We start from the raw sequence: 15,208 nt of genomic DNA, 5'->3' as shown, positions 1-15,208 counted from the left end.
AGGAACACATCACTGTAGAATACAGTAACAGAGGAACACATCACTGTCGAATAAAATAACAGAGGAACACATCACTGTAGAATACAATAACAGAGGAACACATCACTGTAGAATACAGTAACAGAGGAACACATCAATGGAGAATAAAATAAGAGAGGAACACATCACTGTCGAATAAAATAACAGAGGAACACATCACTGTAGAATAAAATAACAGAGGAACACATCAGTGTAGAATAAAATAACAGAGGAACACATCACTGTAGAATACAGTAACAGAGGAACACATCACTTTAGAACAAAATAACAGAGGAACACATCACTGTAGAATACAGTAACAGAGGAACACATCACTGTAGAATACAGTAACAGAGGAAAACATCACTTTAGAACAAAATAACAGAGGAACAGATCACTGTAGAATACAGTAACAGAGGAACACATCAATGCAGAATAAAATAACAGAGGAACACATCACTGTCGAATACAGTAACAGAGGAACACATCACTTTCAAATAAAATAACAGAAGAACACATCACTTTAGAACACAGTAACAGAGGAACACATCACTGTAGAATACAGTAACAGAGCAACACATCACTGTAGAATATAGTAACAGAGGAACACATCACTGTAGAATACAGTAACAGAGTAACACATCACTGTAGAATACAGTAACAGAGGAACACATCACTGTAGAATACAGTAACAGAGGAACACATCACTGTAGAATACAGTAACAGAGCAACACATCACTGTAGAATACAGTAACAGAGGAACACATCACTGTAGAATACAGTAACAGAGCAACACATCACTGTAGAATACAGTAACAGAGGAACACATCACTGTAGAAAACAGTAACAGAGGAACACATCACTGTAGAATACAGTAACAGAGGAACACATCACTGTAGAATAGATTAAATGAGGAACACAGCACTTTAGAATACAGTAACAGAGCAACACATCACTGTAGAATACAGTAACAGAGGAACACATCACTGTAGAAAACAGGAACAGAGGAACACATCACTGTAGAATACAGTAACAGAGGAACATATCACTGCAGAATACAGTAACAAAGGAACACATCACTGTAGAATACAGTAACAGAGGAACACATCACTTTAGAACAAAATAACAGAGGAACACATCACTGTAGAATACAGTAACAGAGGAACACATCACTTTCGAACAAAATAACAGAGGAACACATCACTGTAGAATACAGTAACAGAGGAACACATCACTTTAGAACAAAATAACAGAGGAACACATCACTGTAGAATACAGTAACAGAGGAACACATCACTGTAGAATACAGTAACAGAGGAACACATCACTGTAGAATAGATTAAATGAGGTACACAGCACTTTAGAATACAGTAACAGAGGAACACATCACTTTAGAACAAAATAACAGAGGAACACATCACTGTAGAATACAGTAACAGAGGAACACATCACTGTAGAATACAGTAACAGAGGAACACATCACTGTAGAATAGATTAAATGAGGAACACAGCACTGTAGAATACAGTAACAGAGGAACACATCACTGGAGAATAAAATAAGAGTGGAACACATCACTGTAGAATACAGTAACAGAGGAACACATCACTGTCGAATAAAATAACAGAGGAACACATCACTGGAGAATAAAATAAGAGTGGAACACATCACTGTAGAATACAGTAACAGAGGAACACATCACTGTAGAATACAGTAACAGAGGAACACATCACTTTAGAACAAAATAACAGAGGAACACATCACTGTAGAACACAGTGACAGAGAAACATATCACTGTAGAATACAGTAACAGAGGAACACAGCACTGTCGAATAGAGTAACAGAGGAACACATCACTGTAGAATACAGTAACAGAGGAACACATCACTTTAGAATACAGTAACAGAGGAACACATCACTGTAGAATACAGTAACAGAGGAACACATCACTGTAGAATACAGTAACAGAGGAAACCATCACTTTAGAATACAGTAACAGAGGAACACATCACTGTAGAATACAGTAACAGAGGAACACATCACTTTAGAATACAGTAACAGAGGAACACAGCACTGTCGAATAGAGTAACAGAGGAACACATCACTGTAGAATACAGTAACAGAGGAACACATCACTTTAGAATACAGTAACAGAGGAACACATCACTGTAGAATACAGTAACAGAGGAACACATCACTGTAGAATACAGTAACAGAGGAACACATCACTGTAGAATACAGTAAAAGAGGAACACATCACTGTAGAATAAAATAACAGAGGAACACATCACTGTAGAATACAGTAACAGAGGAACACATCACTTCAGAATAAAATAACAGAGGAACACATCACTGTAGAATACAGTAACAGAGGAACACAGCACTGTAGAATAAAATAACAGAGGAACACATAACTGTAGAATACAGTAACAGAGGAACACATCACTGGAGAATAAAATAAGAGAGGAACACATCACTGTAGAATACAGTAACAGAGGAACACATCACTGTCGAATAAAATAACAGAGGAACACATCACTGTAGAATACAGTAACAGAGGAACACATCACTGTAGAACAAAATAACAGAGGAACACATCAGTGCAGAATACAGTCACAGAGGAACACATCACTGCAGAATAAAATAACAGAGGAACACATCACTGTAGAATACAGTAACAGAGGAACACATCACTTTCGAATAAAATAACAGAGGAACACATCACTGTAGAATAAAATAACAGAGGAACACATCACTGTAGAATAAAGTAACAGAGGAACACATCACTGTAGAATATCGTAACAGAGGAACACATCACTGTAGAATACAGTCACAGAGGAACACATCACTGTAGAATACAGTAACAGGGGAACACATCACTGTAGAATACAGTAACAGGGGAACACATCACTGCAGAATACAGTAACAGAGGAACACATCACTGTAGAATACAGTAACAGGGGAACACATCACTGCAGAATACAGTAACAGAGGAACACATCACTGTAGAATACAGTAACAGAGGAACACATCACTGTAGAATACAGTAACAGAGGAACACATCACTGCAGAATACAGTAACAGAGGAACACATCACTGTAGAATACAGTAACAGGGGAACACATCACTGCAGAATACAGTAACAGAGGAACACATCATTGTAGAATACAGTAACAGAGGAACACATCACTGTAGAATAAAATAACAGAGGAACGCATCACTGTAGAATCCAGTAACAGAGGAACACATCACTGCAGAATACAGTAACAGAGGAACACATCACTGTAGAATACAGTAACAGAGGAACACATCACTTTAGAATACAGTAACAGAGGAACACATCACTGTAGAATACAGTGACAGGGGAACACATCACTGTAGAATACAGTAACAGGGGAACACATCACTGTAGAATACAGTAACAGAGGAACACATCACTGTAGAATAAAATATCAGAGGAACACATCACTTTGGAATAAAATAACAGAGGAACACATCACTGTAGAATACAGTAACAGAGGAACACATCACTGTAGAATACAGTAACAGGGGAACACATCACTGCAGAATACAGTAACAGAGGAACACATCATTGTAGAATACAGTAACAGAGGAACACATCACTGTAGAATAAAATAACAGAGGAACGCATCACTGTAGAATACAGTAACAGAGGAACACATCACTGTAGAATACAGTAACAGAGGAACACATCACTGTAGAATAAAATATCAGAGGAACACATCACTTTGGAATAAAATAACAGAGGAACACATCACTGTAGAATACAGTAACAGAGGAACACATCACTGTCGAATACAGTGACAGGGGAACACATCACTGTAGAATACAGTAACAGGGGAACACATCACTGTAGAATACAGTAACAGAGGAACACATCACTGTAGAATACAGTAACAGGGGAACACATCACTGTAGAATACAGGAACAGAGGAACACATCACTGTAGAATAAAATATCAGAGGAACACATCACTTTGGAATACAGTAACAGAGGAACACATCACTGTAGAATACAGTAACAGAGGAACACATCACTGTAGAATACAGTAACAGGGGAACACATCACTGCAGAATACAGTAACAGAGGAACACATCACTGCAGAATACAGTAACAGAGGAACACATCACTGTAGAATACAGTAACAGAGGAACACATCACTGTAGAATAAAATAACAGAGGAACACATCACTGCAGAATACAGTAACAGAGGAACACATCACTGTAGAATACAGTAACAGGGGAACACATCACTGCAGAATACAGTAACAGAGGAACACATCACTGCAGAATACAGTAACAGAGGAACACATCACTGTAGAATACAGTAACAGAGGAACACATCACTGTAGAATAAAATAACAGAGGAACGCATCACTGTAGAATACAGTAACAGAGGAACACATCACTGTAGAATACAGTAACAGAGGAACACATCACTGTAGAATAAAATATCAGAGGAACACATCACTTTGGAATAAAATAACAGAGGAACACATCACTGTAGAATACAGTAACAGAGGAACACATCACTTTAGAATACAGTAACAGAGGAACACATCACTTTCGAACAAAATAACAGAGGAACACATCACTGTAGAATACAGTAACAGAGGAACACATCACTTTAGAACAAAATAACAGAGGAACACATCACTGTAGAATACAATAACAGAGGAACACATCACTGTAGAATACAGTAACAGAGGAACACATCACTGTAGAATAGATTAAATGAGGTACACAGCACTTTAGAATACAGTAACAGAGGAACACATCACTTTAGAACAAAATAACAGAGGAACACATCACTGTAGAATACAGTAACAGAGGAACACATCACTGTAGAATACAGTAACAGAGGAACACATCACTGTAGAATAGATTAAATGAGGAACACAGCACTGTAGAATACAGTAACAGAGGAACACATCACTGGAGAATAAAATAAGAGTGGAACACATCACTGTAGAATACAGTAACAGAGGAACACATCACTGTCGAATAAAATAACAGAGGAACACATCACTGGAGAATAAAATAAGAGTGGAACACATCACTGTAGAATACAGTAACAGAGGAACACATCACTGTAGAATACAGTAACAGAGGAACACATCACTTTAGAACAAAATAACAGAGGAACACATCACTGTAGAACACAGTGACAGAGAAACATATCACTGTAGAATACAGTAACAGAGGAACACAGCACTGTCGAATAGAGTAACAGAGGAACACATCACTGTAGAATACAGTAACAGAGGAACACATCACTTTAGAATACAGTAACAGAGGAACACATCACTGTAGAATACAGTAACAGAGGAACACATCACTGTAGAATACAGTAACAGGGGAACACATCACTGTAGAATACAGTAACAGAGGAACACATCACTGTAGAATACAGTAACAGAGGAACACATCACTGTAGAATACAGTAAAAGAGGAACACATCACTGTAGAATAAAATAACAGAGGAACACATCACTGTAGAATACAGTAACAGAGGAACACATCACTTCAGAATAAAATAACAGAGGAACACATCACTGTAGAATACAGTAACAGAGGAACACAGCACTGTAGAATAAAATAACAGAGGAACACATAACTGTAGAATACAGTAACAGAGGAACACATCACTGGAGAATAAAATAAGAGAGGAACACATCACTGTAGAATACAGTAACAGAGGAACACATCACTGTCGAATAAAATAACAGAGGAACACATCACTGTAGAATACAGTAACAGAGGAACACATCACTGTAGAACAAAATAACAGAGGAACACATCAGTGCAGAATACAGTCACAGAGGAACACATCACTGCAGAATAAAATAACAGAGGAACACATCACTGTAGAATACAGTAACAGAGGAACACATCACTTTCGAATAAAATAACAGAGGAACACATCACTGTAGAATAAAATAACAGAGGAACACATCACTGTAGAATACAGTAACAGAGGAACACATCACTGTAGAATATCGTAACAGAGGAACACATCACTGTAGAATACAGTCACAGAGGAACACATCACTGTAGAATACAGTAACAGGGGAACACATCACTGTAGAATACAGTAACAGGGGAACACATCACTGCAGAATACAGTAACAGAGGAACACATCACTGTAGAATACAGTAACAGGGGAACACATCACTGCAGAATACAGTAACAGAGGAACACATCACTGTAGAATACAGTAACAGAGGAACACATCACTGTAGAATACAGTAACAGAGGAACACATCACTGCAGAATACAGTAACAGAGGAACACATCACTGTAGAATACAGTAACAGGGGAACACATCACTGCAGAATACAGTAACAGAGGAACACATCATTGTAGAATACAGTAACAGAGGAACACATCACTGTAGAATAAAATAACAGAGGAACGCATCACTGTAGAATCCAGTAACAGAGGAACACATCACTGCAGAATACAGTAACAGAGGAACACATCACTGTAGAATACAGTAACAGAGGAACACATCACTTTAGAATACAGTAACAGAGGAACACATCACTGTAGAATACAGTGACAGGGGAACACATCACTGTAGAATACAGTAACAGGGGAACACATCACTGTAGAATACAGTAACAGAGGAACACATCACTGTAGAATACAGTAACAGGGGAACACATCACTGTAGAATACAGTAACAGAGGAACACATCACTGTAGAATAAAATATCAGAGGAACACATCACTTTGGAATAAAATAACAGAGGAACACATCACTGTAGAATACAGTAACAGAGGAACACATCACTGTAGAATACAGTAACAGGGGAACACATCACTGCAGAATACAGTAACAGAGGAACACATCATTGTAGAATACAGTAACAGAGGAACACATCACTGTAGAATAAAATAACAGAGGAACGCATCACTGTAGAATACAGTAACAGAGGAACACATCACTGTAGAATACAGTAACAGAGGAACACATCACTGTAGAATAAAATATCAGAGGAACACATCACTTTGGAATAAAATAACAGAGGAACACATCACTGTAGAATACAGTAACAGAGGAACACATCACTGTCGAATACAGTGACAGGGGAACACATCACTGTAGAATACAGTAACAGGGGAACACATCACTGTAGAATACAGTAACAGAGGAACACATCACTGTAGAATACAGTAACAGGGGAACACATCACTGTAGAATACAGTAACAGAGGAACACATCACTGTAGAATAAAATATCAGAGGAACACATCACTTTGGAATACAGTAACAGAGGAACACATCACTGTAGAATACAGTAACAGAGGAACACATCACTGTAGAATACAGTAACAGGGGAACACATCACTGCAGAATACAGTAACAGAGGAACACATCACTGCAGAATACAGTAACAGAGGAACACATCACTGTAGAATACAGTAACAGAGGAACACATCACTGTAGAATAAAATAACAGAGGAACACATCACTGCAGAATACAGTAACAGAGGAACACATCACTGTAGAATACAGTAACAGGGGAACACATCACTGCAGAATACAGTAACAGAGGAACACATCACTGCAGAATACAGTAACAGAGGAACACATCACTGTAGAATACAGTAACAGAGGAACACATCACTGTAGAATAAAATAACAGAGGAACGCATCACTGTAGAATACAGTAACAGAGGAACACATCACTGTAGAATACAGTAACAGAGGAACACATCACTGTAGAATAAAATATCAGAGGAACACATCACTTTGGAATAAAATAACAGAGGAACACATCACTGTAGAATACAGTAACAGAGGAACACATCACTTTAGAATACAGTAACAGAGGAACACATCAATGTAGAATACAGTAACAGAGGAACACATCACTGTAGAATACAGTAACAGGGGAACACATCACTGGAGAAAACAGTAACAGAGGAACACATCACTGTAGAATACAGTAACAGAGGAACACATCACTGTAGAATACAGTAACAGAGGAACACATCACTGCAGAATAAAATAACAGAGGAACACATCACTGTATAATACAGTAACAGAGGAACACATCACTGTAGAATAAAATAACAGAGGAACACATCACTGTAGAATAAAATAACAGAGGAACACATCACTTTAGAATACAGTAACAGTGGAACACATCACTTTAGAATAAAATAACAGAGGGACATATCACTGTAGAATACAGTAACAGAGCAACACATCACTGTCGAATACAGTAACAGAGGAACACATCACTGTAGAATACAGTAACAGAGGAACACATCACTTTTGAATACAGTATCAGAGTAACGCAGCACTGTATAGCACTGTATCAGAGTAATACAGCACAGTATAACACAGTATCCGAGTAATACAGCATTCTATAACACAATTGCAGGGTAACACAGCACTATAACACCATTTCAGAGTGACACAGCACTGGATAACACAGTATGTGAGTAACACAGCACTGTATAACACAGTATCAGAGTAATACAGCACTGTACAACAGTATCAGAGTAATACAGCACTGTTTCGAACACAATATCAGAGTAATACAGCACTGTATAACCCAATTGCAGAGTAACACAGCACTGTATAACAGTGCACTGTATCACACAGTTTCATGGTAATACAGCACTGTACAACACAGTATCAGAGTAATACAGCATTCTATAACACAATTGCAGAGTAACACAGCACTGTATAACACAATTTCAGAGTAACATAGCACTGGATAACACAGTGTGAGAGTAACACTGCACTGTATACACAGTATCAGAGTAACATAGCACTGGATAACACAGTGTGAGAGTAACACTGCACTGTATAACACAGTATCAGAGTAACACAGCACTGTATAACACAGTTTCAGTGTAATACAGCACCGTATACACAGTATCAGAGTAACACCGCACTGGATAACACAATTGCAGAGTAACACAGCACTGTATAACACAGCATCAGAGTAACACAGAACTGTATAACACAGTATCAGAGTAACACAGCACTGTATAACACAGTATCAGAGTAACACACCACTGTATAACACAGTATCAGAGTAACACACCACTGTATAACACAGTATCAGAGTAATACGGCACTGTACAACAGAGTATCAGAGTAATACAGCACTCTATATATCAGAGTAATACAGCATTGTACAACAGAATATCAGAGTAATACAGCAATGTATAACCCAATTGTAGAGTAACACAGCACTGTCTAACACAGTATCAGAGTAATACAGCACTGTACAACAGAGTATCATAGTAATACAGCACTGTATAACACAGTATCAGAGTAACACAGCACTGTATAACACAGTATCAGAGTAACACAGCACTGTATAACACAGTATCAGAGTAATACAGCACTGTACAACAGAATATCATTGTAATACAGCACTGTATATATCAGAGTAATACAGCACTGTACAACAGAGTATCAGAGTAATACAGCAATGTATAACACAGTATCAGAGTAACGCAGCACTGTACAACAGAGTATCAGAGTAATACAGCACTGTACAACAGAGTATCAGAGTAATACAGCAATGTATAACACAGTATCAGAGTAACGCAGCACTGTACAACAGAGTATCAGAGTAATACAGCAATGTATAACACAGTATCAGTGTAACACTCCATTGTAATATACTCCATTATTTAAGAAGGGACGGTGTGAGAGTCCAGGTAACTACAGACCTCTCAGTTTAATATCAGTTGTGGGGAAGTTAGTAGAATCTTTTATTCGGGACAGATTGACTGAGTAAATATGAACTGATTAGAGAGTCAGTGTGGATTTGTAAATGGTAAATCCTTGTCTAACGAACCTGGTTGAATTTTTTGAGGAGGTCACTAACGTGGTAGATAAGGGAGTGTCTATGGATGTTATTAAAATGAACTTCCAGAAGGTATTCGATAAGGTTCCACATGAGAGACTGTTAACAAAAATGGAAGTGCATGGGATTGGAGGCAATTTATTGAAATGGGTAGGGATTGGTGAGGAGGTGGGAGACAGAGAGTAGGGTAGTGGGTATGTACTCAAATTGACAGAATATGACTAGTAGTGTTTCCCAGGGATCTGTACATGGGAACATAGGAACAGGAGTCGGCCATTCAGCCCCTCAAGCCTGTTCCACCATTCTATTAGATCATGGCTGATCTGTATCTTAACCCCATTTATCCGCCTTGGTTCCATATCCCTTAACACCCTGACCCAGGAAAAATCTATCAATCTCGGGTTTGAAATTTTTAATTGACCCCCAGCCTCGACAGCTTTTTGGGGGAGAGAGTTCCAGATTCCCACTCCCCTTTGTGTGAAGAAGTGCTTCCTGACATCACCCCTGAACGGCCTGGCTCTAATTTTAAGGTTATTCCCCCTTGTTCTGGATTCCCCCACCAGAGGAAATAGTTTCTCTCTATCTACCCTATCAAATCCTTTAATCATCTTAAACACCCCAATAATTAGATCACCCCTTAATTTTCTATACTATATATAATATGGGGCCTCAGCTTTTCACTATATTTATAAATGTCTTCGATGAAGGAATAGAGAGCCGTATATCCAAGTTTGCTGACACTAAGTTAGGTGGCACAGTAAATAGTGTAGATGGGAGCAGAAAGTTACAAAGGGACATTGAGAGATTGAGTGAGTGGGCAAAACTGGGGCAGATGGAGTTCAATGTGGGGAAGTGTGAGGTCATCCACTTTGGACCTAAGAAAGATAGACTGTGGAGGAACAGAGAGATTTAGGGGTCTAAGTACAGGAATCACTGAAAGCTAGAGGACAGGCACAAAAAATAATCAAAAAGACTGATGGAATGTTGGCCTTTACCTCGAGGGGGTTGGCATCTGCAGACTGCGTTCAGTTCTGGGCACCGCACCTCAGGAAGGATATATTGGCCCTGGAGGGGGTGCAGTGCAGATTCACCAGATACTGGGGCTGAAAGGGTTAAATTCTGAGGCCCGGTTGCAGAGACCAGGCTTGTGTCCCCTCGAGTACAGAAGATAGTGAATGGTCCAGCACTGTGCACTCTGCACCTCGGCCTGCTCACACCTTACCTTCCCGTTACTCTCCATGGCTGATGCTGAGTGGACAGTGTCTCCATACAACCCGAACCGAGGCATCTTGTGTCCCACCACACCAGCCACCACCATCCCAGAGTGGACACCTAGTCAGGGAAAGAAATAGGAAGTGAAGGGTGGGAGCTGGACAGACCTGTCCCTCCACTCAGTCATCCCTTGCCTTGTAATTCCTCCCGCAGCTCCTGGAGTTCCTGACAGCCCGATCGGGATGTGAGATTCCAGGGCTCGGACTCGCTGCTGAAGGCACGAGATCGCGGGGCTCCTCCCACACATTGTGTACGATTTGCCCACAGTGGGTCAGACCACCTCCAACACCTCGATGGTGAGGCGGACGGCAGTTGGTGTGAAACTGCAGGTCTGGGCGAGGAGGCTGGGCCACTCCATGTGCTCACTGCCGTCACCAATCAACATAACAAGCACTTGGTAAATGGGAATCTGCCGTGTAAAGGAGCCAAGAACAGGGTCACTGATTAGTCCCAACTCACACTCACATCAATCAGTCCGAACTCACACTCACAACAAACATTCCCAATTCACACTCACACCAATCAGTCCGAACTCACACTAACACCAAACATTCCCAATTCACACTCACACCAATCAGTCCGAACACACACTCACACCAAACATTCCCAATTCACACTCACACCAATCAGTCCGAACGCACAGTCACATCAATCAGTCCAAACTCACACTCACACCAATCAGTCCGAACTCACACTCACCAAACAGTCCCAATTCACACTCACACCAAACAGTCCGAACTCACACTCACATCAATCAGTCCAAACTCACACTCACACCAATCAGTCCGAACTCACACTCACACCAATCAGTTTGAACTCACACTCACACCAAACAGTCCCAACTCATTCTCACACCAATCAGTCCCAACTCACACTCACATCAATCAGTCTCAATTCACACTCACAACAATCAGTTTGAACCCACACTCACACCAAACAGTCCCAACTGCTATTCACACCAATCAGTCCCAATTCACACCAATCAGTTTGAACACACACTCACACCAATCAGTTTGAACTCACACTCACACCATTCAGTCCCAGCTCACACTCACACCAATCAGTCCGAACTCACACTCACATCAATCAGTCCCAACTCACACTCACACCAATCAGTTTGAACTCACACTCACACCAATCAGTCCCAACTCACACTCACACCAAACAGTCCCAACTCATACTCACACCAATCAGTCCCAACTCACACACACACCAATCAGTCCCAACTCACACTCACATTAATCAGTCCGAACTCACACTCACACCAATCAGTCTGAATTCACACTCACATCAATCTGTCCCAATTCACACTCACACAAATCAGTTTGAACTCACACTCACACTAATCAGTCCGAACGCACAGTCACATCAATCAGTCCAAACTCACACTCACACCAATCAGTCCGAACTCACACTCACACCAAACAGTCCCAATTCACACTCACACCAATCAGTCCGAACTCACACTCACACCAAACAGTCCGAACTCACACTCACACCAAACAGTCCGAACTCACACTCACACCAAACAGTCCCAATTCACACTCACACCAATCAGTCCAAACTCACACTCACACCAATCAGTCCAAACTCACACTCACATCAATCAGTCCCAACTCACACTCACACCAATCAGTCCCAATTCACACTCACACCAATCAGTTTGAACTCACACTCACAGCAATCAGTCCCAACTCACACTCACAACAAACAGGCCCAACTCACACTCACACCAATCAGTCCCAACTCACACTCACACCAATCAGTCCGAACTCACACTCACATCAATCAGTCGCAATTCACACTCACAACAATCAGTTTGAACTCACACTCACACCAATCAGTCCCAACCCACACTCACACCAAACAGTCCCAACTGATATTCACACCAATCAGTCCCAATTCACACCAATCAGTCCAAACTCACACTCACACCAATCAGTCCAAACTCACAATCACATCAATCAGTCCCAACTCACACTCACACCAATCAGTCCCAATTCACACTCACACCAATCAGTTTGAACTCACACTCACACCAATCAGTCCCAACTCACACTCACAACAAACAGGCCCAACTCACACTCACACCAATCAGTCCCAACTCACACTCACACCAATCAGTCCGAACTCACACTCACATCAATCAGTCGCAATTCACACTCACAACAATCAGTCTGAACTCACACTCACACCAATCAGTCCCAACCCACACTCACACCAAACAGTCCCAACTGATATTCACACCAATCAGTCCCAATTCACACCAATCAGTTTGAACACACACTCACACCAATCAGTTTGAACTCACACTCACACCATTCAGTCCCAACTCACACTCACACCAATCAGTCCGAACTCACACTCACATCAATCAGTCCCAACTCACACTCACACCAATCAGTTTGAACTCACACTCACACCAATCAGTCCCAACTCACACTCACACCAAACAGTCCCAACTCATACTCACACCAATCAGTCCCAACTCACACTCACACCAATCAGTCCCAACTCACACTCACATTAATCAGTCCGAACTCACACTCACACCAATCAGTCTGAATTCACACTCACATCAATCTGTCCCAATTCACACTCACACCGATCAGTCTGAATTCACACTCACATCAATCTGTCCCAATTCACACTCACACCGATCAGTCTGAATTCACACTCACATCAATCTGACCCAATTCACACTCACACCAATCAGTTTGAACTCACACTCATACCAATCAGTCCCAACTCACACTCACACCAATTAGTCCCAACTCACACTCACACCAATCAGTTCCAGCTCACACTCACACCAATCAGTCCCAACTCACACTCACACCAATCAGTTCCAGCTCACACTCACACCAATCAGTCCCAACTCACACTCACATTAATCAGTCCGAACTCACACTCACACCAATCAGTCTGAATTCACACTCACGTCAATCTGTCCCAATTCACACTCACACCGATCAGTCTGAATTCACACTCACATCAATCTGTCCCAATTCACACTCACACCAATCAGTTTGAACTCACACTCACACCAATCAGTCCCAACTCACACTCACACCAAACAGTCTCAACTCATACTCACACCAATCAGTTCCAACTCACACTCACACCAATCAGTCCCAACTCACACTCATATTAATCAGTCCCAACTCAGACTCACACCAATCAGTCCCAACTCACACTCACACCAATCAGTCCCAACTCACACTCATATTAATCAGTCCCAACTCAGACTCACACCAATCAGTCCCAACTCACACTCACACCAATCAGTCCCAACTCACACTCACACCTATCAGTCCCAACTCACACTCACATCAATCAGTCTCAATTCACACTCACACCAATCAGTTTGAACTCACACTCACACCAAACAGTCCCAACTGATACTCACACCAATCAGTCCCAACTCACACCAGTCAGTTTGAACACACACTCACACCAATCAGTTTGAACTCACTCTCACACCATTCAGTCCCAACTCACACTCACACCAATCAGTCCGAATTCACACTCACATCAATCAGTCCCAACTCACACTCACACCAATCAGTACGAACTCACACTCACATCAATCAGTCCCAACTCACACTCACACCAATCAGTCCCAACTCACACTCACACCAAACAGTCCCAACTCACACCAATCAGTCCCAACTCACACTCACATTGAACAGTCCGAACTCACACTCACACCAATCAGTCCGAATTCACACTCACATCAATCAGTCTCAATTCACACTCACACCAATCAGTCTGAATTCACACTCACATCAATCTGTCCCAATTCACACTCACACCAATCAGTTTGAACTCACACTCACACCAAACAGTCCCAACTCATTCTCACACCAATCAGTCCCAACTCACACTCACACCAATCAGTTTGAACTCACACTCACACCAATCAGTTTGAACTCACACTCACACCAATCAGTCCCAACTCACACTCACATCAATCAGTCTCAATTCACACTCACACCAATCAGTTTGAACTCACACTCACATCAATCAATCTCAATTCACACTCACACCAATCAGTC

At 41.0% G+C, this 15,208-nt stretch overlaps 1 protein-coding gene across 1 annotated transcript in view; it reads right to left on the bottom strand.

The window, feature by feature from the left end:
* LOC137311236 (soluble guanylate cyclase 88E-like) overlaps positions 1-15,208 on the bottom strand; it is a gene marked incomplete at both ends in the record, with an annotated part of 310,114 nt that overhangs the window by 262,911 nt on the left and 31,995 nt on the right. Inside the window, one exon of the mRNA XM_067978554.1 lies at positions 11,101-11,210. Within this exon, the coding sequence (XP_067834655.1) occupies positions 11,101-11,210 (110 nt within the window). The remainder of the gene's footprint in view (positions 1-11,100; positions 11,211-15,208) is intronic.

The sequence above is a fragment of the Heptranchias perlo genome, unplaced genomic scaffold (genome assembly GCF_035084215.1).
Source record: "Heptranchias perlo isolate sHepPer1 unplaced genomic scaffold, sHepPer1.hap1 HAP1_SCAFFOLD_314, whole genome shotgun sequence".
Taxonomy (NCBI): Eukaryota; Metazoa; Chordata; class Chondrichthyes; order Hexanchiformes; family Hexanchidae; genus Heptranchias; species Heptranchias perlo.
Note: the sequence above shows the minus strand (reverse complement) of the source record. Positions and strands in the feature narration are given on the sequence as shown.